Below are 27,434 nucleotides of genomic sequence, written 5' to 3'. Positions count from 1 at the left end.
TCCATAGAGATTTTCCTCAGTCTCACCAAATTTTTATCAAATTTTTTGATATTTGCTAAGCAGTTAAGTGAAAAATGGTATATCATAATTTGAAAATGCACTAATTATCAGGTTAAGCATCTGTTCCTATGTTTAAAAGCCATGTTTTTTTTTCCTTTAAATTTTCCATTCTATGCCTTTTGCACTGGATTGTTTGTTTTCATCTTGAAATGCTTTGTAGGAGTTCCTTATAATGTAAATTGTTCTTTTTGATATGGATTGCTCAGTATATTTCTAATCAATGTGTGAGAGTTTAACATATGGAAGCCTGTGGCAAGGCCTGTTCTTTTTCCTTGGCCTGGGGAGCTCGTTAGTAGTCTCTTCAGCTGTTCTCATCAAGTTCTCCTTGACTGGCTGCTTTAGCTCCACCTTGCTCTATTTTATGCCCAATCTACCTAAAGGCAAACATATCTTACCACTTCAAAAGCTGTTATTTTTTTTCAGGAAAAAACCTCAGTGTCACGTGAGAAAGCACAATATAGTATATTATGTACTTGAGAAACGCATTCTCTTTATCAATATGTCTTTGACTTTATGCCTTGCTAAATAACCACACTAGTCCTACTACAGGTGCATTCATCTCCCTCACTGGTTGGTTTTCCTGACAAGCAGCCCACCATTTCTGCCTGAACCATTCTGGATGAACGAGACATGGGAATGAGTAGGGATAGATGGATGGGAGCTGAAGAGATGGGGGTAAGGGAGGTGGTCCTAAAGATCCTCGTTTTGAGGCCTAAGATTCTGGTGGATCTCCTCACTGGAAGTAGCAATTTTTTATCCTGATGGGTGGGGGTGATGCTTTAGAATAATACAATGTGTAGCATGTCTTATGAACTCATAGGACAAATATTGATTGGCTTGGAGTCCTCCTAGGGTAACATAGTCACAATTGTTTGCAACATTAACTTCAAATGTTGTCTGGGGAAGAGGCTGAGAATAATCAAGGAAATGGGAATATGACCAAGGAAACTGGAAATCCCAATTGAGGCTCCCTTTTTCAATCTATTTTTATTAGTTACCTATGGTTGTATAACAAATTACTCCAAAACTTAGCAATTAAAAAAAACCACATTTCTTACATATTCCATGGATCAGAAATTTGGGAGCTGCTTCCCTGGGTTCTGCTTCAGGGTTTCTCATGACCTTGCAGCTGATATGCTAGCAGAAACTAAGGTCATCTGAAGGCTTGACTGGAGCTAGAGCATCTAATTCTAAGATGACTCACTCACATGGCTGTTGGCAAGAGGCCTCAGTTACTTACAATGTGGATCTCTCCATAGAGCTGCTGGAGTGTCCTCATGATGGCACTGATAGCTTTTCCTGAAGTGAGTGATCTGAGAAAGAGAATGGGGCAGCCATCTTGTTTTTTATGACCTTCTACCATATTCTATTATTTAGAATTGAATCACTAAGTTGATGCTTGCACTCAAGGGGAGGTGTACCAAGATCTACTTTTTGAAAGGAGGAATATCAAAGAATTTGTGAACATAGTTTAAAACCATCACACTCAACATTCCTCAAAAACCTATCCTAGCATACATTGAACTTCATCTATTATCAGGAACCATTCTATTCTAAAGCATGATATCCTCTTAACAGTGGTCTTTTTCTTTCTCAGGTGCTTGTTGGGTTTCTTCTTATTCTAGCAGCCATAGAGCTGGCCCTTGTACTCACAGAAGACTCTGGAAAAGCCACAGTCCCTGCCATTAGATACACCAATCCAAGCCTTTACCTGGCCACATGGGTAAGGCCTACCCCCACTTCTGCCCTGTTTATCATCTTCCCTCTTCTTATTCATAGTTATGTAGTTGAAATGTACTCTTTTGGAATAAAATTAAGTCAATTTCATCTACCTTTTTTGAGGGGCCTATGATGAGGCAAAACTTGGTTGTAATAGGGTTGAATCAAATTTTAGTTTTGTATATTCTTTTGAACACTAACTTATAGATCCTTTTCCCTAGTGTAAATACTAACTTTGATGCCTTAGATATGTATCTTATGCCCCCCTATCTTTCCATCTAATAATTATACATGAGTGGGTGGCAGGCCAGCCGAGGCAGAGACCCACGCTCTAGCAGGCCCAGGAGGTCAGTGCCATGACCCTGTGCCACTTCTGGAATGGTTCACCCTGGCCTACTTCCCCTACTTCATCACCTACAAGCACTGTGGCCTGAGTGCAATGCCTTCTGGAAGTGTGTGCAGGCCAGGTCACCTACCTCTTCATGCAGCTGTGCAAGATGCTGTTCCTGGCCTTGTTTTTCCCCACCTGGGAAGGTGGCATCCCTGACTTCATTGGGGTGTCATGAAGGTCAACATGGATGTGGCAGTCCTGTTAGGCCTAAACCTTGTCATGTCCTGGAATGTATGCAAGGAGGAATACAAGATCATGTTACTGCCCTAGGCTGGGCCACGGCCACGCTCAATATGTCCCGTTGCATCCCATCTGAGTTGGAGCCCAGGGCATGGAGTTTGACTGGAAGTACATCCAGAAGAGCATGGACTCCAACATCGGTCTGGTCCATTACATCATCTCATCTGCCCAGGTCTGGATGATAACACGCTACGACCCATACCTCACTTTTCAGCCATCAGTACTCCTACTGATGATGTTCCTTAGCATCTGTGAGGACTTTGTCATGGAGACCTTTGTCCATCTCTGTTCCCTGGGCAGCTGGACAGCACTCTGTGGCCCTGTATGTCACCGTTGTCAACATGCACTCCTAGACTTGGTGTTCCAAACATTCACACACTCTTTCCCTCCTCCAGGCTTCGGTAAAGTAAACAGTATTTGGAAAGTAAAATAAATAAATAAATAAATATACATATACATATACATATACATATACATATACATATACATATACACACATGAAAGCCAAGTTTCTTGATGTAAAAGAACTTTTAAATGCTGTAAATATTATTCTGAAATTGACTAATGACTCATCAGTGGATCACTGAGTCTAGAGTTGTTTGTATAAACTTGATGACAGAAGCTGCTATCTCTCCTACAGGCTTGGTTTTTGGGGAGGCCTGTACAGTGTTTTAAAAACAACTGAATTAGTTGCTACCATTTTAAAAGAGGAAGATGCCACGTAACTATTTGGATTTCTAAACTTTCTTGAAAAATCAGAATGCCTGGTATCTATGGGCCTATATCCCCATAGGGCAATGGTCAGCCATTGTGTGTGCATCTCTTCCCAATGCTGTGTTTAGTGACAGTGTGTTGGGGCTTGAAATCCACCACGGTAGTAATATCTATAGCACAGAAATGAACAAATGCTACTAATCATGGCTTTGTTTTCAGAATGTTAGTTTACAAACTCAGCACTGAGTCTAGGAAACCAAGACTTAAATATAATTAAGTGAGATGTTACAAGGCAAGCTTTTTTTTTTTTTATTGCTTAGTTTGATATTTTTAGAAATCACATAGACAACTTGCACCTGTCCAGCAGAAACTGCCTCCCAGGTGGACTATTGCAGCGCCTGAAATTAACTTCCTTGGGTCTTGAAAAGACTTTTCTGTCTCCCAAAGTAACTCCATTAAATGCAGAAGGTGACCCTCTGTCTTCTTGGCTAACTCCCCACCCAAGTGTGATGGGGAGATCGGGTGGGGAAGGGATTCCCAGGAAGAGTACGGATGCCCTAAAACAAGAGGTTGGATTGTATCAGGGAGGAAGTCTACAACTTGGCATTTGTGTGTTTTCTGCTTGGCCAGATTAGTTCTAACAATCTCCTCCTCTAACCCACCATTCTCTCCCTGTCTCTCTGGCCTCTTTCTTGCCTCTCGTCCTTGGTGACAGTATTTTTCAGAACTTGTGAATTTCTCTCCAGCTCCTGGTTTTGCTGATCCAACACAGCAGGCGATGGTGCTTGCAGAAGGATTCTTGGTTCCTGTCCCTATTCTGGATTCTCTCAATACTCTGTGGCGTTTTCCAATTACAGACTCTGATCCGGACACTCTTAAAGGTAAGGAGGAAAGAGAGGGTGACTTGAGAAGGTAGTGGCGAACAACTTCTAAGATTGAATGGCATAGAGTCAGTTGAACTCTGGGATAGAATTTGTTTAAAGGATTTGATGATAGGCTTCAATCACAAGCATTGATCTATGTGGGCCATTTAGACTTAATTTGGAAAAAGGCTCACTTTCTTTGTTTTTTGTTGTTTTTTTTTTTCTTCCCCATAGGGCAGCAATTCTAACCTGGCCTATTCCTGCCTGTTCTTCATCTGCTATGCACTGCAGATCCTGATGCTGATCCTTTCAGCATTTTCGGAAAAAGATGCCTCATCAACTGTGAGACCCTAAATATGCCCACCTCATGTATTATTTCATTGGATGGTATTTTGACACATGTAACTTTGAGATGCCTAGGCCTCAAGGGGGGGTTCCACTAGCCCAGAATATAGCTGTGTGGACCACTTATGGCTTAAGGAAACCAAAAGTGGCTAGTGTACAGAAATACTCTTTTACAAGTGTGGAAATACTTTTACATTGACCTGCCAGTCTTCAGCCTGGACAATTCATTCACCTATCTATGCCAGAAAATCTGATTTTTCCTGGTGACTTTAGGGTCTCCAGATAAACCTATGTCATTCGGTGTACTTTAGTCTTATGTCTACTTTTTACCATAACATATCTAGAAAAAATCAGTTTCCAATTTTAGAGTCCCACAAAGTTCCTGTTTCAAGCTGATTTACTTTTTGATTTTTTTTTGTGTGTGTGTGTATGTGTGTGTGTGTGTCTTGCAGAATCCATCATTCACAGCCTCATTTCTGAGCAGCATTACGTTTAGTTGGTATGACAGGTAGGAAATGCCTGGAGTCTGGGTTGTTCCTATCCCTACCCCCTCATTCTTCTGAAAGTATTGGAATTATTAATTTTCAAAATGCTTCCCAAGGCCTCCATTTCTCCTCTGCTTAGAGTCTGAGAATGTTGACTTAATAGATCTATTTATTTCAGACTGAGATGTGGAGGAGAGGATGGAGGGGACTTTGCTCTTGGTGGCTTGGGGGTTTCACGGGGAAAAGGAAGGACGTTAGGAAAAAGGCAGAAGGATAAGAAAAGGGACGTTTGGGGGTAGGCAGTGTGGTGCAATTTGAAGGGTAAGGGAAGAACCAGCCGGCCTGGGCTACCAAAGGATCTGCAGCAAGCGCTCTTGGCCTTTGTAGTTCTGTGGATCCCTTGGCAGCTGGTACTGCCTATGAACCCCTTCTCAGATAATGTTTTCAGCACATAAAAAAAAAAGACACAGGGTTACAAAGGAAACCAAATATATTGAAATAAAATCACTTAAAAAAACAAAAACAAGTTTGTGATGTAACCCAAGCGCTTCTTTACAAACATGTTAAATGACAAGATCTAATGAAGGAACGATAGGGCTAATAATGACCACAATCTCAAAGTAGCCCTGAGTGTACCTGTACCATGAAAACACTGCGGTGTCCCCTGGTGTCAGAGGAACGGGCAGTCCTGTTTCCAGCTGTCTGGTTGCCCCCATTCATGTTCTAAGGAAAGGCTAGATTTCAGTTAGAAGCTGGTGAAAATAAAGATGTAATTTATTTTGTATCCATGCTCTCTGATCTAGAGAGAGAGCATAGAGGAGGCCTCCGGGGCTGCTCAGTTCCTTAAGGGCATCGTGAAGGCCCCTCAGGGAGATGCCGATGCAGAGGGGCAGCCAGTGTTCGAGGAGGAAGGGGCAGGAGGACGCGATGCTCTTTTGGCTTTTAATTCAGTCACACTGCTCCCCTTGCCCTGCTCGTCTTATTCCACATTCCATCACCTCTCCCATCCATTTTCCGCCCTCCCCATGCCTCTGTCAAGTGTAAAGGGCCAGGAGATGGAGCAGTGGGCCTCCTTTCATCCTCTGTCCCTCCATCTCTGAACTGGGGCGGGGGCAGGTTTTGACAGAAGCAGCAAGGGGACTGCCCCTGACCCAGCCTGTAGGGTCTCAGCCTGTGGATCGCTCTGGTTCCAGCATCATTATGAAAGGCTACAAGCAACCTCTGACACTTGAAGATGTCTGGGACGTTGATGAAGAGATTAAAACCAAGGCACTGGTCAGCACGTTTGAAAAACATATGGCAGGAGAGCTGCAGAAGGCCAGGAAGGCGCTCCAGGGAAGGCAGCGGAGGAAGGCCCGGAGGGGCTCTGGAGATGGGCTGCATGGCGTGAACAAGGATCAGAGTCAAAGCCAAGATATCCTTGTCCTGGTAACATTCCCATGAGTGTCTGTGTGAATGTGCTCTAGGTTTCAGGCATGAGATGTCCGTGTGCTAGTGGTTCTGTCCTTATATTTTGGTAGCCCTGTATACGCTGCAGTGCATTTTATGTTATTTGTAGTAGTGATAATACTAATAATACCTTAGTGATGGATGCATTTGGGTAGAGTGTGCTATTCTCTCTCTTTTGGGGTATATTTGACATTTTCCATATCTTTAAAAATAGAAAAATAGGGGGCACCTGGGTGGCTCAGTCCATTGAGCATCTGCCTTGGGCTCAGGTCATGATCCCAGGGTCCTGGGATCGAGTCCCGTATCGGGCCCCCTGCTCCGCGGGGAGCCTGCTTCTCCCTCTCCCTCTGCCTCTCATGCTCTCTCTGTCAAAAAATAATCTTAAAAAAAATAGAAAAATAGTACCTTAGCATTACCAGAAGTTGCACTTTGGTGGGCTTTAGCACTAGCAGCTAATTCACTTGCTTATTCACTCAAAAGTATTAAGTACCAAGTGTCAGACTATTCTGGGCACCGGGTACAAGGAATAGCCTGAAAGAGTCCTCTTTAGAGAGCTGGAAAATAATAAACCAATACAGGTTATTCTTTGAGAGTAATACATGTTATTAAGAATGTATAAAACATGTTAATGTCTTTGCAGTGAAGTGCCTTTAGGATCGTAGGAGAGACTTCTCAGAGGAGATGTCACTTGAGCAGAGACCCAAAGTCTGAGAAGAGTCCACCTGGGGGGGACCATCAGAAGGCAGTGTAGGGGCGCCTGGGTGGCTCAGTCGTGAAGCGTCTGCCTTCAGCTCAGGTCGTGGTCCCAGGGTCCTGGGATCGAGCCCCGCATCGGGCTCCCTGCTCCGCAGGAAGCCTGCTTCTCCCTCTCCCACTCCCCCTGCTTGTGTTCCCTCTCTCGCTGTGTCTCTCTGTCAAATAAAGAAATAAAATCTTAAAAAAAAAAAAAAGACAGTGTAATCCCGTCCAAGGGAGCAGTGGTGTGAGGCTAAGGAGAACACATTTAGTTTGTTCAGAGAACTGCAAGAAGGTCCTGGGGCATGGACAGAGAGGCTGAGTAGGGGGTGCTCAGGGCAGTGGGTAGGGACCGTGCTGTGTAGACCCTCTGGACCATGGGTAAGGAGTCTGGGTTTTATTTTATGAAGGATGGGAAGCCAGTGGAAGGTTTTGAACAGAAGGGTAATGGGATCCGATTTGTACTTTTAAAAGCATGTTTGGGCTGCCACCAGGAGGACAGATGGTTGGGGGGGCAAGAGTAGAAGCTGGGGGGCAGGCTGGGGCAGTTGCCCGGGCAAGAGAGACTGATCAGATGGGGTCTCAGTGACAGAGTTACAAGAGGATGTCACTGGTAGAAAAACCTGGAAACTAAGGCTGAGAAGCTGAACTGGGGGCCTTATGGGCCCCTGGAGAATGTAATGAGGAGGCCAGATCACAGGGAGAGGAAGAGGCTGGTGAGGGGGCCGGTACTGGATGCTCGGATGCGACAGTGGACGTTGTGCCCTCACAAAGTACTGCTCGCTGCGTGGCTTCAAACGAATGTATTGTTTCACAGGTAGGAAGCCAGAAGCCCCAAATCAAAGAATCAGCAGGGACATGCTCCCTCCAAAACCCGGAGGGCAGAAACCGTCCTTGCTTCTTTTACCTTCCAGTTGGGCTGTTCTTTGGCTTGTGGAGGCATCGCTCCAATCTCTGGCCATCTTCTCTCTGGCTCTGAGGCTCTTCTCTTATAAAGACACCAGTCCTATTGGACTAGGGCCCACCCTAAGGACCTCAGCTTGATTACATCTGCAGAGGCCATATTTCCAAATAAAGGCACATTCTGAGGTACTGGGGGTAAGGGTTTCAGCATCTTTTGGGGGGACATAACTCAACCCATAACATCCCACAACAACCACAAGCAGAAACAAACAAAAAGGCTCTGAGTATCAAAAATATGTACCCTCATGTCCATGCCTTTCACTCTCCAAGATTACCCTGCAGGCCCCCTACTTAGGGTCTATTCTTTGTTTTGTTTTGTTTTTATGTGGTATTCTCACCAGCTTAGTTGTCTGGTTTTCTCACCCAAAATAGATTAGGAGTATCAGGATGGGGGAAAGGAACCAGCGATGGCAGCTGAAAGGGCGGATGGTGACCAGGCAGTGAGAAGACCAAACTCTGTACAAAGAAAGTGACAGGACTCGGGGTCTTAACACTCTGGAGCCGAGCAGTGCAAGACAAAGTTTTACACTACATGGCTCTGTAAGCACCGTTGGTGTTTGGTTTTATACCTAGGAAGAAGCTAAAAAGAAAACAAAGAAGTCTGGGACCACAAAAAACTTTCCCAAGTCCTGGTTGGTCAAGACTCTCTTCAAGACTTTCTACATCATGCTCTTGAAATCATTCCTCCTGAAGCTGGTGCATGACCTCCTCATGTTTCTGAATCCTCAGCTGCTGAAGTGAGTCCTGGGCCTTGGCTCTCCCTTCAGGGCTCCTCTGCCACTCTCCTCCTTGCTGGCCCCTTGGACGTGCAGGCAGGAGCTTATTATTAAATTCCCATTGTTTAAAATGCTGATAATATTCTTCCACCTTATCGTGTCGTGTTCACGAAAACCACGAGGCAGTTTTCAGGATCTAAAAATGCTAGGTCTTTTAGCTTCCCTCGTTTCTACATCCCTTCCCTCCCAGGAAGCCAATACTTGTTAGGAGCTCTTGTTAAACAGAACTGATCTGGGAGGAGCCATGCCCAAGAGGCGGGCAGCACAATGAAGAGAGCCTTGTACCTGGTGTCTATAACCCCATCTCCACAGCCGCAGCCTTCAGTGGGAGGTTCAGCTTCATCATAACAAGACTTCACAGTCTGCTGGAATCTATGGGATGAATTCTCCTCTGTGGGAAGTTCTAACTCGCATTGGATACATGTCTTAATTACTTTTCAGGCTTGATTTGTCCAAGAACATATCCACTTCCCCCACACAACTTCTTTTACCAGGGGGTGGGGGCAGGCAGGGCCAAAGCCTTGCAGCAGCATGTGTAAGGAGCATTTCGTTCATTATCCTGCTCACAGCCATGGGTCATCAACTCGAACCTTTTGCTGCTTGCTGCTTGCTGCTGGCCCTGCGAGCAAAAGCAAGAGCACTGGCACAACTGTGGAGTTCAGGTCTTCCAACGGCTTTGGACGATTCTGGTCACTTTTGTTAACTACAGGGCAAGGGCAGGGTAGCTGGCTGTGCATGAAGAGTGTGAAGCGTCCTTGGAGACCTGATGGGCATCATTGACTTGGTTTTGTTTTGGCAGATTGCTGATCTCCTTCGCAAATGATCGAGACACATATGTGTGGACCGCATATCTCTATTCAGTCCTCTTCTTTGTTGTGGCCCTCATCCAGTCTCTTTGCCTTCAGTGCTACTTTCAAATATGCTTCAAGCTGGGTGCCACTGTACGGACAACCATCATGGCGTCCATATATAAGAAGGTGAGTGGCTTGCGTCAGACCTCACTGAAGAAAATCCCCTTAAATGTGAGCATTTATTCCAAGACCGAAAAAAATTTGATGGAAATGATAACTGATCTTAACACTTGAGTCTGACTAACCAGATAGCCTCCTTTGGATTTTTCTTTGCAAATTGTGGAAAAGTGGATTCACAGACCTAGGGCATGTGTGTGTTCAGGGACGCAGGGGAGGATGTACTCTAGAGGAAACCCGGCAAGCTGTTCTCCGCCCTGGATCTGCCTTTCAGCCTTGAAGCCTTGCATACCTGTCTCTCTCTTCTTGCCTCTCTTGACAAAGTGAGAACACGTTGGAAAAGAATGTAAGATTAGGGTGCTCCCTTTGGCAGCACATGTACTAAAGTTGGAAAGAATGCAAGATCAGAAACGAAGCTGACCCACGGCAAACTCTTTAAAACTACCAACATTTAAACTGGATACTACATGAAACTGGGTTCGTAAGACTTGGTGCATCCATCTCGGTGACAATTTTGCCATAGACTAGAATGCTCTGTGGGCCAGGGCTTCATCTCCCCAGACCCACTTTTGCCTAGAGACCGCTTTTTCTAATCTTTAGCATCTGCCTACCCCTTCTCTGCCTGACTCCTTTTTTCATTTTGTAAACACATGCTCTCTGGTTACTGAGTTCTGCAGACTTGGGAACTTCCCCATTTCTATATGATGATTTTGCTAATCTTCCCTCTGATATTTGCCTTTAACGTTTAACTTTCTCAGAGCCACTGTATTTTTCTTATGTCCTAGATATCAAGGTGAAATATCATTTTGTCCCTTGAAAATAGAATCAATCCTATCTCAATAAAAAATAAATAAAAAGAAATGAGGAGAGGAGTTACCGCCAGTGACTACAAGCCTGAGGAAAAAATTCATACATGAGGAGCTAGGACTTTTTATAGAATAGAACATTAAACCCCAGTTGCCTTTTCTTCCTCTCTTTCTTGGACCACTAGAGTGTTCCATCATAGTGATTTCTCTGTTACGGTTCCTGGTTTTCTCCTTTGCATTTGTCTGTTAAAACTAATGTGTCATTGTCTTCCCTGAGCAGATGTTGACTCGTCCAGAGACCCAGACAGATAGTCCAAAATGTCTTTAGATCAGAAGTCTGGTCCGGTCTTTTGAACTCCTGAGTAGCCTCACACTGGAATTTGTCCCTCCCCCCGCACCGCCCCTTAATCCCCTTATTTCTTTTGGAGATACTGGATTTCTGCTTGTTTGCAGGATACAGGGTCCCTAACTAGCTATCTCAGCCATTTCTGTGAATGTACACTTTTACAGTTGTGGTGATTCATTCCCACTATTTTTGATTCTTAATATATTCCAAGTTTTAAACTGTTACAATCCATAGAGAATTTGTAAAATGGAACCCTATTAGACTTTTATTCAAATAAATATCACTACTAAGATAGAACTGAAAATTGATTTCCTATGTTTAGACAATGCTTCACTTATGAAATGTTATGAAACATTTTTTTATATCGATTATCAATTCATGGCCCTATGAAGTGACTGCATTCTCCCTATTTTACAGAGAAGTAAGGCTTAGGTCATTTCAATACCTACAATCACATAGCCAGGTCTTGCCCTCAGATAAGGGCTCCTGGCACTAAATTAATGTCTTTTCTACTGTATTGAGATTTTATTGAGAATAGAAAAATGATGACCTTGAAGGGTAATTAATTTTTTTGACTGTTTGGGTTGTTTGGGGGAGTGGGGTGTTTTTGCTCTCCCATACCAAAGGGGAGACATAGCAGTGGACTGATGGCTCTAAAACCTTGGTGGCCGAACATTCCGGGGAATTTCCCTCATTTTACTGTATAACCAAGAATCCTGTTATGTTCCAGAGAAGCATGTCTTGGTGGATTAAGATGACAGTAGAGCTTCTAGGAAGAGGATGGAGGCGGATCCCTAGGACCACCCCTAGTCCTCACACTATCTTGTGTGGGAATTAGAAGGCTCTCCTTCCTCCAGGAAGATGTGGCCCATGCCAGGTGGTGCTTTAGTGAGCATGGTGTGAACTGGTTTCAGTGCCCCGGCCCTAAGTCCCTTGGCTGGGTGCATTTGTGCAAGGCATTGTTGTAAGTGACAGACCTGTGGAGAGCAGTCTTTTGATCTTTCTAACATGAAAGCAGGAGCCCATGCTGTATGATTCAGCATCTAGATATTGCCTGCAAATTCCTGACAATAAACAAATTGTTTTGCTTCAAATGTGTGAACCTGCAGCTCTCCTCTTCATTCTGAGATCTCTGTCCTTCTTGGAAATGGTTGCAACTTCCTCGTAAGAACATGACTCCAAATAACACTGCCATACCCAAAGTCTGAAGGGCCAGAATCAATACGTGATTCCTCCCTTCCTGTCACCCTTCAGTATCTGATGCCCTACTGTGTGCCATGTGATACGGTAGTGAAATGAACAGATGTAGCCCTTGTCCTCACAGAGTTTACATCTGGTGGAGAAGTAGAAAGATGAAACAATTACAGTTTCAGTGTGATGAATGTAATGACCAAGGTAAGCCCAGAATGTTCTGGGAGTACACAGGAGGTACTGGCATCTAACCCAAACTTGGGAGTCAGGGGAAGTCTTCTCTGAATAAATTCCATCTAAACTGACACTAAAGAATAGGAATTTTCTGAGCAAAGAGATGTGTGTGTTGGGGAGGGGGTGGCAAGGGGTTCAAGGAAATGGGAATAATCTGAAAGAGTAGTCAAGAATGAGAAAACACCGTGTGTAAGGTTTGGAGGCAAGAAGGCAGAGCCCCTGGGAAAAGTTGTGTCCATATGGAGACCATCCTTCTAGTGTGTTCTCACTTCCTGAGTTTCCTTTTTACTCCCCATTTTCCTTGGCCTTGTCCATAAATCCCAATTCCAATCTTTATCTTTAGACACTGACCCTATCCAACCAGGCCAGGAAGCAGTACACCATTGGAGAAACGGTGAACCTGATGTCTGTGGATGCCCAGAAGCTCATGGATGTGACCAGCTACTTTCATCTGCTGTGGTCAAATGTTCTCCAGATTACTTTATCTATCTACTTCCTATGGGCAGAGCTGGGACCCTCCATCTTGGCAGGTGTTGGGGTGATGGTACTCCTAATTCCAGTTAATGGGATCCTTGTTGCCAAGAGTAAAGCTGTTCAGGTAAAGAAACCGAGTCACCCTGGGGATATACACACCTTCTTCAAAGTCTAAAGTCTTTGGCTTACTCTAATTCTTGGGCATTTGGGCAGGCAAAGCCGATGGAAGATGTTCTACAATCCCACATGAACGTGGCCTTCTCCATCTTCCCTCTTCATCTTTTGGCCACTCTTAAGGTTTATATGCTCCATCTTTATTCATGTGAGAGGGCAGAGCCTAATTAGAGAAGGGAGAGCTGCCCAGGGACCCTGCACATAACTCTTCTACCCTGCTCTGCTGGGCATCTTTTAAAAAAAAATATATTTTTAGGGGCGCCTGGGTGGCTCAGACGGTTAAGCGTCTGCCTTCAGCTCAGGTCATGATCCCAGGGTCCTGGGATCGAGTCCCGCATCGGGCTCCCTGCTCAGTGGGGAGCCTGCTTCTCCCTCTGCCTCTCTCTCTCTCTGTCTCTCATGAATAAATAAATAAAATCTTTAAAAAATATATATACATATATTTTTAAGGAATGTCTACACCCAACGTGGGGCTCAAACCCACAACCCTGAGCTCAAGAGTTGCACACTTCACTGACTGAGGCAGCCGGGTACCCCAGGGCTGTTCTTAGAGTTGTGGTGATTGGCCCTGTTTCACCATCATAGCAGTACAAACCAATCACGCAGAGCAGATGCATGAGTGACCCAGACTTTAAGCCTAAATCCTGGCCATCAGCCCTGCTACTACAGGGCGCAGGGCTCCTGTGGACAGTCCTTTGACCTGCCAGAAATCATAGTTTGGGTGGGAGGACTTGATGGTGTACATGATATAGTCACTCATTCACTTTGCATTCCTTTAGCTACAAATCATTCTTTTTAAAAGATTTATTGTACATAATATTCTGGGAACACAGCAGCAAATTAGATGATGCTCTTGCTCTTGTGGAGCTTACAGTCTCCTTGGGGTGGGGAGTCAAGCCATCAACAGAAGTACACAAGAAAACCATCGGGTCATGGTAAGTACTATGAAGAAAATGAAATAGGGTGATAGGATAGCATGCGAGTGGGTGGGGGTTTTAGATTACAGGGTCAGGGAAGACTTGTGAGGAGGGTACCTTTGAGTTCAACTCCGAGTAGCAGGAGCCAGACTGTGAAGGAGAGAGCCTCGGGAAGTACATCCTGGGAAGAGGCCAGGCCAGGCCAGGCCAGGCCTTTGGGGGTGGAAATGAACTTGGCATGTTTTAAGGATCAGAACGAAGACGGGGTTGACAGGAGCAGCCTGGGCAAAGAGGAGCGTGGGGGAGAGACACATCTCATCACCTGGCACCTCAAGTTCCTACCAAGTGACATCCACAGTGCCGCCAGCACGACCTAGCATTTGTGCCAAATCTGGACCCTCTCACAAGGAAGTGTGTTTTGTTTTACTTTTTCTTGGCAGGTAAAAAATATGAAGAACAAAGACAAACGGTTAAAGATCATGAATGAAATTCTCAATGGGATGAAGGTGAGCCCAGGGGGAGGATGACCCTCCAAGTAAAATGGCAGCAGCGGTGGGTTCGAGTTGCAGGACCCCCCAACTCATCTGCCCACAAGTCTCCAGGTCTTAGGCTTCTCCGCCTAGCTGTTTCAGGCCCTCTTTCGAATCCTGATTTCTGTATTATTTCCCTTCAGTGGTTTGTTGTGTTTTTATGTTTTACTGTAGAAATTGTCAAACACACACAGAAGTAGAGAGAATGATCTGATTAACCCCATGGACTTCTCACCCACGTCTAGCAATTATCAGCATGATCTAACTTGTTTCATCTGTATACCCTCTTCATGCTCTGCTAGGTGATACTTAGAGCAGATCCCAGATATCTTGTCATTTCATTCATAAATGTGTTGTATGTGTTTCTAAAAGACTTTATTTTTGAACATAACCACAATACCATTATCACACCTAAAAAAAAAAATTAGTCATTTTTTGGTACCATTAAATTTTCCTAATTGCCTCCTATGTCATTTGTTTGTTATGAATTCATTGGAATAAGGATCCAAAAAATGTCCACACTTGGCATATGATAGTGCTTTTAATCTACAATAGACTCCCATTGTTGTTGGGTTTTTTTTTTTTAATTTTAATCTTTTTTTGTCCTATTGGAGAAACAAGGTTGTTTTATTTCCTATATTTCTTATAAATTAGTGATCAGATCTAGAGGCTTGATTAGATAGGTTTTTTGTTGGTTTTGTTTGTTCGGTGGGGTTAGGGAGGAAGGATACTTTCAGGTGGTACTCTGCAGGGGGTCCAGGTGTGGTCAGCCTGATTGACCCCTTATTAGGCTTCCTGCCATTCTTTCACCTAGAGCAGTCACTTGTGGCCCTGGGCAGCACATTTTGACCCCCTGGGAAGTTTGTAAAACCCACTGAGGCTTGGGCCCTAATTCAAACCATTTAAATTAGACTCTCTGGGGTTGAGGCCTAGGCATATATATATTTCTAAAGCTCCCCAAGTGATTCTAATATGCAGCCAAGGTTGAAAACGGTCATGAAAAAGTTGGTTGCCTTGATCTATTATAGGAGTTTCAAAAGAGTGAAATTTTAATTCTATTATTCCTTTGACATTGATTAGCTGGAATTCTATAATGAAGTATCTTACTCAACTGGTTGGTTGCCCTAAAATAAAGCCTATACAGGATAGGCAGGATAAATGCTTACTTCTTTCCCTCCATTGGCCAGCTTTCAAAATAGTGCATGTCCTCCTGCAAAGGTCACCAAGAAGTTATTTTTTAATATTTGTGTTGTTTTGAATTCAAGGATTTAAGCATTACCCTAAACTTTTTGAAAATGAAACAGAGGCCTCTTTTTTATTATTATGTTCGACATATAGTACGTCATTAGTTTTTGATGTAGTCTTCAACCGTCCATTACTTGCACATAACACCCAGTGCTCATCCCCACACGTGTTGTGATGCAGAGGCCTCTTTTAACTCCCTGATCTTTCTCTGATATGCCTTTCTGCTAAATGTAGTAAAATGAAAAGCTAGCCCTGGCTTGGAGTCTCAGCTCTAACACTTGCTAGCTTGGTAATTTTGAGCAAGTTAATTAGCTTCTTCAGCCTGTTTCCTTATCACTAAAACGGATACAATAATTCTACAAAAGTAGGGGATTCTCCCTGGTTTGCCCAGAACTTTCTGGGCTTAGCACTCTGAGAGCCCCATGTCCTGAGCAACCCCTTAGACCCAGGCAAACTGGGACAATTGATCACACTAAGGTTGTTACAAGGATTGAGTAAGATAATGTGTGTAAACCATTTGTGTACATAGCAGGTTGTCAAGAAATGCAACCTACCTTTCTATAATCATACCTTACAATCTGGATTTCTACCCTCCGTCCCCCAGTTTGGAGAACACAGCCTAAAATCTGGGTGGATGAGACCTCCCTGGTGTCCTTGTGGGACAAGAGTGTGAGCTGTGCTGTTTTCTATCCTATTAGATCCTGAAATATTTTGCTTGGGAACCTTCATTCAAAAACCAAGTTCACGAACTTCGGAAGAAAGAACTCAAGAACCTGCTGACTTTTGGGCAGATGCAGTCTGTAATCATGTTTCTCTTATACATAAGTCCAGTCCTGGTGAGTAACAGGAATCAATGGGTTGGGTGGGCTTCCTGAAGAGGAAGGTCTATTCTGTTAGACTGACTGCCCAGTGCCTGTAGGCCTAACCCTGAGATCCAGGGAGCTCTGCCCCCTCCTCAGCTTCCCGAAGCTGCTATTCCTATCTCATGCCCCCAGCTCTAATTTCACCCTGGTGTACAGTTTGGTGGTCTGGCAGCCCAGAGCAAGTCTCCAGGATGGTCCACATGAATGTGGTATCCAGCAATGGTTTGCAGAGGAGAGTGTCTTCCCTTCTTGAGGAGGCTGTGTGGGTCTAGAGTGGGCAGGAACACCAAAATAGGAGCTGGGAGACCCGAACTATGGTCCCAGCAATACTATTAATTGACCTTGTGACCCCAGGCAAGATATGTTCTCGTCTCTGGACTCGGCTTTCTCATCCGTAACACCAGAAGGTTGAGATAATCGTCCCTAAGGCTCCTTCAGCCCTGCTATACTTGGTTCCTGAGAAAGCATAAGGCTCCTTGAACCTGTTTCAGAATGAATTCCTCATGACCTTGCTTTTCCAGGTGTCTGTGATCACATTTTCAGTTTACACTCTGGTGGATAGCAATAATGTTTTGGATGCAGAAAAGGCCTTCACCTCCATCACCCTCTTCAATATCCTGCGCTTTCCCCTGAGCATGTTTCCCATGGTAATCTCCTCCGCTCTCCAGGTGGGTAGGGTCTCTCACTGCTAATTGCTATCTCTGGTTAAAACCCTTGCGTTCCGAGATGACTATCATAGCTCACTTATAGCTTCTGTGGGTGAACTTTCAATTAGAGAGATGTGTTTGGTCTCTGGAGACCAAGTTTGATCTTATTAAAATCACAAGCTCTCTGAGCCCTAGTTTATCTGAATATACAATGGGGATAATCATACCAATCTCCTCTACCTCACAGGGAGACAACAGTTGTAAAAGCATTTCGTGAGAAGATGATGATGAGCCCTGATACCTGGAACATTCCTAAGCCCCTTTCCCAGCCCAGTTTCCCCCACATTTTTCTAAGGCTTTGGGGTGCCTATACGGCGTTCAGGAAATATGGCACGAAGGGGAAGAAAATATTCTCTCTGCATGAAGCCATGTGGCGGTAAAACCGAATGCAGTTCTTGAGCTTCGAGCTGTCAGAAACTGAGTTTGGAGTTCAAGAGGCCTCGGATGGGCCAGAGGGAGTGTTGGGGTCCTGAAAAATGAGCACGGTCAGTGAGATGGACCAGGTACCAGGCCTCAGGAGGATGTTCACGGGCAGGTGGTAGACCAGAGTGAGGGGGCCTGGAAGATGGAGTGTGGCGATGTGCACGGACCCCAGGGCTGGCTGGCTTCAGACCGCTCAGGCCGTAGGAATGACGAGTTTAAGACCTCCCTGTCCTGGAGGGTGTGAAGAAAGGCCCTCCGATTTGGCTGATGAAGAAAGAGCAGGCTCGTTTTAGATTCAGATAGTTTCTCACGTAGATCGCAAAAGCAAGACCAGCGGAGGTGTCCGCTCCGCACATGCCCTGTCTCAGTTTGACCCTGACAGGAGAAGGGGCCAGCTGACCACGCACCACGGGCGGTGGGGCGCTCCTGTCTGAGGCGCTGACCCACACAGCAGCCGTGCTCAGAGGAGGCAGCGAGGCAGTGAGGCAGAGAGTCCGCGACTTCACTAGAACCCAGGTGGCGATGAGAAGCCGTCTCCTGACAGGCTCCCTGGGAATAGGGAGGCAAGTGAGAAATGTCCTCCCGGGAATCTCCCAAGTTCTCCTGTTTCGGGAGACCACAGGGTGTTCTGCCAATGCTTAGGTCAGCTGCAGTTTAAACCTGGCCCGTGTGGACATTTGTAAGGTCCCTGTGGTGCCGTGGCCAGTATCCTCTATAAAGGGGCCCAGTCGTGGCTCAGTTAGGACCCCGGATGAGCCCAAGGCATGGACTCAGTCAGTTACAGAAGAGCACCCCACGGGCCCAGTTATCAAAACCAGACGGAAGTTTTGTCTTAGAAGAAGGCAGAAGACAGTTTCTGGAACTGGGTCCCAAGGCAGGAGAGATGGCAATAGAGTTGAGCCCCGAGCTTTCTAAAGGGCCGACACAGAACGCCTTAACTGCCCTCTGTCTCCCGAGGCTGAGGGGTGGCTGAGTCGTTGGTGGGCGGCCAGAGGTGCTGGCTGTGGCATATGGTGAATCAGCTGCGGGCAGCCCGGCAAGTTGACACTCTGCTTCCACGTCCAGGGCCGATGACAAAGTCAAAATCCTCTCCCTGCTTGTGCTTGCCATTGGATATTTTACTCTTCAGCTCCTTTGCATCCCTCTCTAGGCCAGCGTTTCCAGAGACCGGCTAGAACAGTACCTGGGAGGGGATGACTTGGACCCCTCCGCCATTCGCCGCTGTGACTGCAATTTTGGTAAGAGTTCTGAAGTTGCTCCCCAAGCTTCTTCACAGCACTGGCACTTTGCTATTCAGGGGCTTGGTGGCAGCCAACTGACTGACAGGAAGAGCTAGAGGGTTTACCTTGAACCTACATTTGCATAATAAGCTTACTGTTTTTACTTACGTAATGATTTCATTTAGAACAGCATGCTCAGCCAGATTGCTAAACGAAGCTGGGCCAGCTACCCTGGGGATAAGCAGGAAGTCCTACAAACGATTTAGACAGCAGAAGTTAGGATGGAACTAAGCATGTGAATTGGGGAAGGTAGGCTGGAGGAAAGAACATACGCAGGTTCTGAAGATCTGAGGACTGGGGGCAGCCACAAGCCGAACCGAGCTGTGTGTCTGGAGTCCAGGGAGTGGCCAGATTTCTAACTGGAGGTGGAATTTTTACTAGGACACTAGGCAACAGAGGGCCCGAGAATGGACCCAGAGTGTCTGCAAGTCAGGAATCTGGGTTCCTAACAGGCTTGGACATCCGAGCAAAAGGGCCTTTGTTGGCAGGCCACTTTTGGTCTCACCCCGGGAGCTTTCCTTTGCCTCCTGTTAATGGAGGGGCCAGCACCTGATAGCTGATCTCAGGAGCCGCGGAAGGAAGCAACACATGAGAGCTGAGAAGGGGCAGACAGACACATGGGGACGTCTGTCTGACTAAAAGAGAGGGCCTTCTTCCCCACAGACAAAGCAGTGCAGTTCTCAGAGGCCTCCTTTACCTGGGACCGGGACTCGGAAGCCACCATCCGAGAGTGAGTTGCCTCCTTTCTATCCTGCTGTTCTTCAGGATTCTCCTTGCCAGGCCTGTTCTTGGGGAAGTCCACATAATAGGGCACATGGGAAATGGGCTATGTGCCCACGTTCAGTTAGAGATCAGTGCAGGCTAAACCCCTGGAGGGACGAGCTGACGGCAAAACTCCAGAGCCTCTTTCCCCATCACGGCCTCTGCCACCCGCCATCTTCCTGTGGGACTGTGCACCTCCAGCGAAAGAGCCAATGAAGCTTTCGTGCTCTGGATTGTGGATGGAGGGAGCGCAGCACTGGCAAGTGGTCTGGGGCTCTGGTGTGGTAAATGATACACACAAGAATCTAAAACCCACTTCAGTTTATTCATTCATTCAAGAATAGTAATCAAGAATATGGCTTCTTTCCCCAAAATGAACAATGGGAGTTGCCTCCAAGATTCAACCTGAGATCTGGGGTTTGACATCTAAATAACCTGTTTCCACATCCCACCTCCTCTGCCCTAAGCCAACCTTTTCTTGCCATGCTGCTCCTTGCCCAGGAGTTCCCTTAGCCACACTTTTGTTCTCTGTGGTTTTGGTTACTTGTGGTCAACCTTGGTCTGGAAGGAGGTAATCCTCCTTCTGACCAACAGTCAGAAGATCAGTAGTAGCCTAACGCTAGGTCGCAATGCCTACGTTATTCACCTCCCTTCAGCTCTTCACATAGGCATTGTCTCCTCTTGTATCATCATCAGAAGGTTGAGTGCAGTACCACAAGAGAGTAAGACCACATTCACGTACCTTTTATGACAGTATATTGTTCTAATTGTTCCATCTTATTAGTTATTGTTAATCTCTTACTGGGCCTAATTTATAAATTTAACTTTATCATAGGGATGTCTGGATAGGAGAAAACATTGTATATACAGGGTGAGATACATAGCATATACCCAACTCCACTGAACATAGCACACATGATGCCCCCAGGAAGCTTGCGCAGGCCAGATCTTCCTTCCCAACCCAAAAGATCAGCATACCTTATCTTCTCCCTGTTACACCTAGGACTTGCCACACTTCTTATTCCTACAGGCTTTGATATGGATTCTGGAGCCTGCCCCAGGAGGCATCAGGCCAGGAGCACCTCCTTTCAACCCTCCCAACCTGAAAGCCTCCCTTTGCAGAGAGAAGCCTGGACAGAGCTCCCACTTTGAGCTGAACTTCTTTTAGACTTATACTAGCAATGGGCAGGTTCAGAAAGATTGTGAAGAAGTTCCTGATGTTCCAAATATTCTAGGGACTCAAAAATAGGGTGGGCACAGAGTTTCTAGGAGTCCCGCTCAGTGTGTGCCCTTCCCCAGCCAGACACAGCCAGGTCTCCAGGGGACGGGGCAGGGAATCTGTGCCTTCAGCAAGTGTCCCACTGAATGGCTATTCTCATTGAATAGCCAAGTTTGGGAAACACGGATCTATTCCAACCCCATTAGCTCATAAATGAGAGTCCAGAGGAAGTGACTTTCCAAGATCATATAGCTTAGCAGTAGCAGAGTTGAGACTCGAACCCAGGTCTCCAGACTCCCATTAAGGTCTTGTTCAATGGTACCATGTTGGTGCTAAGAGAATTTTTCCAATGGAAGGCTACAATGGTACAAACAGCTTATGTAGTTGGGTAAGTTAGGATTCACCCTCTAGCCCTTTAGAGCTTTAAAAAAGTATTAAAGAAACACTTCAGAGTCTTCTATATCCAAGACAAATTTTCCAATCTTGAGGGAAAATTTCCTAATACCAGACTTCCCATGGATAGTCTGAGAAGTGGCCTGAACTACCCTTGAATAACTCTCCTCATCTCCTTCAAATACTCTTCTTTTTCAGTGTGAACCTGGACATTATGCCAGGCCAGTTGGTGGCTGTGGTGGGCACTGTGGGCTCTGGGAAGTCCTCCTTGATGTCAGCCATGCTGGGAGAAATGGAAAATGTCCACGGGCACATCACCATCAAGGTGAGAGACAATGCCAAGGAGAAGAGTTCTGACATTCAAATGTGGGCCACTTAGCGCTGCTTTCTTGTTTGGGAGAATATGCACCAAGGAGGGGAATCTGATAACCACGGTTGTTTTGCTGCAGGTGCGGTCTTAGAGACATTTGTTAGACTTGTAAACTGTAGATTCTTGCCCCACTCCACACATAGACTCTGGGGTAGATTCTAAAAATCTGCATTTTTAATGAGGTTCCCAGGTGATTACCATATGTATACTTCAGTTTGAAAACTTATATAGAGCGCTCTTCCTTCAAAGTGTAGGCACCTGGGAGGCTCAGTCAGTTAAGCGTCTGCCTTCGGCTCAGGTCACGATCCCAGGGTCCTGGGATCCAGCCCCACGTCCGGTTCCCTGCTCAGCGGGAAGCCTGCTTCTCCCTCTGCCTCTGCCTGCCGCTCCCCCTGCTTGTGCGCTCTCTCTCTCTCTCTCTCTCTCTGTCAAATAAATAATCTTAAAGCAGAATTGCCTATACTTTTCTTTTTAATCTATGTTTCTAAAAGTGTCATTAAAAACTTATATAACTTTCAGGGCGCCTGGGTGGCACAGTCGGGTAAGCGTCTGCCTTCATTCAGCTCAGGTCATGGTCCCAAAGTCCCAGGATCAAGCCCCAGGTTGGGCTCCCTCATCAGTAGGGAGTCTACTCCTCCCACTGCTCCTCCCTCTGCTCCTCCCACTGCTCCTCCCTCTGCTCATGTGCTCTCTCTCATAAATAAATAAAATCTTTAAAAAAAAACTTACATAATTTTGTAACCTAGGTACCAACAAAACCAACAACAATAACAACAATTAAAACAGCAGCCCTGTAAATCACACTCAGCATCACAGTTAGTCCTGGGCCACCTTCCTCCTCCTTTGAGAGCTTGGTCTTTGAAGGCACTTGCTTCCAACACAGAAATTTGATAGAGGGTGTAGACATCTTCATCAATTTTTTTTTAACAGAGAATAAATCTTTTCATAGTATCTTTATTAGCACTCTCTGCTTCCCCAGAGAGTTAAATTTAGGGGAAATTATAAGTACTTGGAATCATTTAACCAGACACTACCTGCATCAAAAAAAAAAACAAAAAAAAACAAAGGCATGTCAATAGATTTTTTTAGCTTTTTTCCTTAAGAACTTCGTATATTGCTAAGCATTTCTTTTTAATTATGAGAAAGCTTGCCCCTCTGCTTGACACTGACATGCTTAGAAAATTAAGAACTAATGCTTCTTCCACCTTATACTGACATTATTCCCTGATTACCACTTATGAGCTAGTTTACATTAAATAAACATGCAGTATAGCAGAACACACTCTACAGATTAAAATCTATTTCCTAACTCCTTTTTTTTTAAGATTTATTTATTTTACAGAAAGTGCATGTGAGCGAGTGGGGGAGGGCTTGATTTCATGACCCTGAGATCAAGACCTGAGCTGAAATTGAGTCGGATGTTTAACCGACTGAGCCACCAGGTGCCCCATGTTTCCTAACTTCTTTTGGGAAGCTTTTTCAAAAAAATGTTTGAGTATAGTTGACAACCAGGTTACATTAGTTTCAGGCATGTCAGAGAGCTTTCTCTTGCTACCTCATAAGTGAGCTCATTCTCAAACACAGGCCTTTGTCAGGCTCCATCTCTCTTTGGATATGATCTGCTTCATGCATCAGCCTGGCACCCTAATTCAAAGCTCTTGGTTCTTCCTAAAATGTCATCTATATCATCTCCCCTGTCAGTGTTAGCCCTCTGTTGGTCTTAGGAAACTCACTGGGGTCTGACTAAAACCTTGCTCTAGAAGCAGCTTGTGTGTTCATCCCCCAGTTTTTAGGATCATGGCTAGAAAGTGATAGTAAAAACAAAAAAAGGAGGGGGGGTTAAGTGATGAATAGGATATCGAATCTTTCTCCCTGTTTGGCGCAATAAATACAAGCACATTTATAAATATCAGATGCTCAGTTAGCCTAGCATTCATTTTTTCAAATCTAAGTTCTGTTTTTTTCCTCCCCATCCTGCCATTCCCTCCTTCAACCCTGTCTTTCTGGAGATCCAACCGTCACGTGCTCTGATCCTTCCCGTCTAGGGCACCATAGCCTATGTCCCGCAGCAATCCTGGATCCAGAATGGCACCATAAAGGACAACATCCTTTTTGGATCGGAGTTGGATGAAAAGAGATACCAGCAGATTCTGGAGGCCTGTGCCCTCCTCCAAGACTTGGAAGTGCTGCCTGGAGGAGACCTGGCTGAGATTGGAGAGAAGGTACTTGGAACCCCAAGGGACCTTGAAAGGGTGGAGAAATAGCAAAGACAAAAAAGTGAGGGTGGTGAAGAGGACGGGAGTGGAAGGGCTTGCCGGTGTGGGTAGTCGGGTTGGAACAAATACCAGAAAACACGAGTTTACGCAGTATTTGAAACTTAAAATTTTGTAGCTGGAAGCAACTGTTGGAATGGTGTCCTCTAAAAGAAAGCTGATGAGGATCTGAGGGGTTAACTAACCAGTGCCGGGCCCAGGGCTGACCTCACAGGGGCAGGGGCAGGACTTGGGTGTCCTGACTCTACCTCTGCCTATGAGTGAAGCCCGGAGAAAGGTCCCGATAATCTCCTTCACACACTTAGAAATTTAGTGTGAATGATTTTCTCAGGTTATTGAATGCCTTTCTTACAAATAGATTTTTAATGACTCTACTGTATCCATTATGTGGTCACAGCATAACTGGTCACATATTTAGGGTGTTTTCAACCTTCCTCCCTATCACTAACAATGAATAGAGCAGTCTCTGGGGGACACGGATCTCCAGATATTAGCAGACTAATGAAGATACAGCTCTAGAATGATTTTGTTCATTAATTCAACATACATTTACTGAGGACCTACTATGTGCCAAACACTATTTTAAGTGCTGGAGTTACATCCATGAGTAAAACAGAGAAAATCTGCCCTGGTCTAGCTCTATGTTCCTATGGGGCAGGAAACAAAAATCATAAGTAAATCCTATATGCCCAAATTACCATTTTCTATTATATTTAATAATTGGGCCTGAAGTAATTTATTTGAATCGAAGTTATTTATTTATATAGAGGAACTTGTAAGAGTTTAAAGTCCTTGATACCTTATTGAGGCAAATCTCTTCCTTTCCCCTCCTTAATAAGTAGTCTCTGTGAAGGCAGAACTATGGAGTAGTGCTTAATAGAAATTATTTTCTTCTTCAGGGTATAAATCTCAGTGGGGGTCAGAAGCAGCGGATTAGTCTGGCCAGAGCTATCTATCAGAATTCAGACATCTATGTTCTGGATGACCCCCTGTCAGCCGTGGATGCTCACGTGGAAAAACATATTTTCAATAAGGTCTTGGGTCCCAAGGGCCTACTGAAAGGCAAGGTGAGAAACTAAAGCAAAGAAGACCTTGGGGTGGGGGTGGGGGTGGGGGTGGGGTTGGAGAGACACATCTCCTAGGGCTGCTGCTGTCCTGAAGCAAATTTCCTTATTTACCTGCCTCCTAGGCTGCTGAGGAGTGGTCTCCCAGGAGAAGACCCATGAAACCTCCCATCTTGAGGTCATGGTTTGTGCTGGAACTGGCTAATTTCAGCCTTATTCTGTGGCTCTGACACTGAGCCTCTTAGGATGATCAATTGTGATAAAAGGCACTTTGAGACCTGTGGTATAATAAGACCTATATTTGGTCTTTGTCCCTGGTTCCTGGTACAGACCTCTGAACCCTTGGAATTTCCTGAGTAATAGTAGGAGTGGTTTTTGTTCATAAGCCTAACGAGTGACTTAGGGTGTGGCCCCTTGCTAGCCTCAGGACAGGGCTGTTGGAGAGAAAGCTCAGGTGATGGGCAGGTTAGAGCTTTAAGCCCCCCTACAAACCTCTGGGGAGGGAGAGAGGGGCTGAAGACAGGCTTATAAAAATTTGTGAACAATGAGATTCAGAGGGCTTCTGGACTGGTGACGGCGTGAAGGTGGTAAGAGGATGGCACAGGCGGTGAGAGCGGGGAAGCCCCACAGGTGCCGCCCACACCCCCCACTCGTCGCCCTGTACATTTCTTCTATTTGACTCTTCTTGAGTTGTAGCCTTTATAGCAAGCCGGCAAACATAAGTCAAGTGTGTTCTGGAGATCTTATGAGCCATTCTAGCAAGTTATTGTTCACGAGGAAGGGGCTTTATAGCTAGTTGGTCAGAAGTATGGGTGGCCCAAGACTTACAACTGGCATCTGAAGTCCGGTCAGTCTCATGGGAGACTGTGCCAATTCCAGGAAGTCAGTGTCAGAATTGAATTGAATTGTTGGACACCTGGTTGGTGTCCAAAAACCTCCCAGAGGACCCAACAACTCACCTCACTGGTGGGACAGAGGTCATCCTGCAGGTATTAGAGCTACGCTCTAAGAAGGCACTTCCCTGGATCCCTCGCAGGACAGGACATAGGAATGCTTATGCCTGGAAGGGATGACTCAACTTGAACATTAAAAAAAAAAAGCTAACATTTCTTGAGTATTCATTATGTCCCAGGCCGGTGCTAAGCACTTTGATTGCGTTGGCTCCTTGGTTCTCACAATGCTCCTGAAAGATGGCACAGATAAGGCAGCCAGAACAAGTCACAAGAGCCGGCGGTAGGCGAAGACTAGGCTTTCCTTACCGAGGGCCAGTTAGCGCATTCGCCCAGACGCAGTGGGCTGACAGAGCCCCTTGAGGGTTTGAATGTGTTGCTCACCAACAGCAAGTGTAGAATGAGGGCTGTCAAGAACATCTCCCTCAGCACTAGTCAGTAAAACTCCATCTGTGTTTGGCCTGTTTCTTTCAAGATTTTTTGCTTGCTACCAGTTAGAGGATAGGTGGGCTGCGGTCCTTCTGAGGCCCTTTGCCTCTCTTGGATCAGTGAGCCAACAGGAACTCACCCTCCCTCCTAGTCCTGGTTCTGGCTCCTGTCTGTAAGGCCTCTTGGCTCCATACATTCATGAACCATATACCACTCTGTGCCTGATTTGTTGCAAAGCCTGGGCATGCACAGATGAAAAGGTCTGGTCCCTGCTCTCAAGTAAACATACAATCTAATGGGAAGATATACAGAAAAGCAAACAATAATATTGTAATACAAGAATGATTTTAATGGCAGTCTATACAAACTACAATAGAAGCTTCAGAGGGATACCCAAGTCTTACCTGGGGACTCAGGAAAGGCTCCCAGAAGAGTTGACTTTGAGCAGAGACTGGGAGGGTAAGCATTTCCTGGGTCTTCCAGATAAGAGGGATCTACTCTCTGTGGGGCTATGAAGTAGAGAGCAGAGGCGGTAGCTTGGGTTATCTCTCCAGAGGCCCGTTTCAACCCCATGACCCTTGTCTGAACCGCATTTCTGATCCATGAACCTTTGTCTTTCTCCAACTGGAGTCCCTTCTTCATTGATTGGTGTGGTTCGAAAATACACAGGAATACAAAGGATGCCGAGTCTCCCACACCAGGGAGGGCCTGAGCTGAAGATAAAGTCTGATGCCCCTACAGTGTCTCTAATGTGCTGAAAGAATCTGAGCAGCTCTTGTTAGTTCAGTTGGTTAGCTGGTTATTTGAAGGGGAAGTTAGTTAGCTAGTTATTAGGTTTGTATGCATCGGTTATATTGATAGGCTTTGATCTCAAGAGACATTCCTAAGCTCCCAGGAAGCTGGAAGAATGTGTGTAGGGCAAACCTCGATATCACTACAGGAAAATAACTGAATAGATCCACAAGGTAAGGAGTCTCATCTTACACACAGGGTCTGGTGTTAGGATGAGGTACTGGGAAGGAAAGAGGAAGCAAAAGAAGTCAAATGGTCAGGGCTACATTCAGCCCTACAGTGAA

General features: G+C 45.4%; 1 protein-coding gene and 1 pseudogene across 3 annotated transcripts in view; both read left to right on the top strand.

The window, feature by feature from the left end:
• Nucleotides 1-27,434, top strand: part of ABCC2 (ATP binding cassette subfamily C member 2) — a 65,476-nt gene that overhangs the window by 16,222 nt on the left and 21,820 nt on the right. The window contains exons 3-18 of one of the 3 annotated variants that reach the window (XM_025880720.2): nucleotides 1,658-1,783; nucleotides 3,871-4,005; nucleotides 4,222-4,329; nucleotides 4,785-4,840; nucleotides 6,011-6,245; nucleotides 8,538-8,701; nucleotides 9,540-9,717; nucleotides 12,629-12,883; nucleotides 14,291-14,356; nucleotides 16,324-16,461; nucleotides 17,010-17,156; nucleotides 18,769-18,856; nucleotides 19,562-19,628; nucleotides 21,471-21,597; nucleotides 23,688-23,864; nucleotides 24,815-24,982. In XM_025880720.2, the coding sequence (XP_025736505.1) occupies nucleotides 1,658-1,783; nucleotides 3,871-4,005; nucleotides 4,222-4,329; nucleotides 4,785-4,840; nucleotides 6,011-6,245; nucleotides 8,538-8,701; nucleotides 9,540-9,717; nucleotides 12,629-12,883; nucleotides 14,291-14,356; nucleotides 16,324-16,461; nucleotides 17,010-17,156; nucleotides 18,769-18,856; nucleotides 19,562-19,628; nucleotides 21,471-21,597; nucleotides 23,688-23,864; nucleotides 24,815-24,982 (2,235 nt within the window). The remainder of the gene's footprint in view (nucleotides 1-1,657; nucleotides 1,784-3,870; nucleotides 4,006-4,221; nucleotides 4,330-4,784; nucleotides 4,841-6,010; nucleotides 6,246-8,537; nucleotides 8,702-9,539; nucleotides 9,718-12,628; nucleotides 12,884-14,290; nucleotides 14,357-16,323; nucleotides 16,462-17,009; nucleotides 17,157-18,768; nucleotides 18,857-19,561; nucleotides 19,629-21,470; nucleotides 21,598-23,687; nucleotides 23,865-24,814; nucleotides 24,983-27,434) is intronic. The other 2 variants (XM_073904321.1, XM_073904323.1) reach the window with 2 other exon arrangements.
• Nucleotides 2,136-2,843, top strand: LOC112830885 (BOS complex subunit TMEM147-like; annotated as a pseudogene).

Source organism: Callorhinus ursinus, unplaced genomic scaffold (assembly GCF_003265705.2).
Source record: "Callorhinus ursinus isolate GAN/ISIS: 27379988/994484 unplaced genomic scaffold, GSC_fseal_2.0 scaffold20, whole genome shotgun sequence".
Taxonomy (NCBI): Eukaryota; Metazoa; Chordata; class Mammalia; order Carnivora; family Otariidae; genus Callorhinus; species Callorhinus ursinus.
The sequence above is the reverse complement of the archived record's forward strand: the minus strand, read 5'-3'. Positions and strand labels throughout refer to the sequence as shown.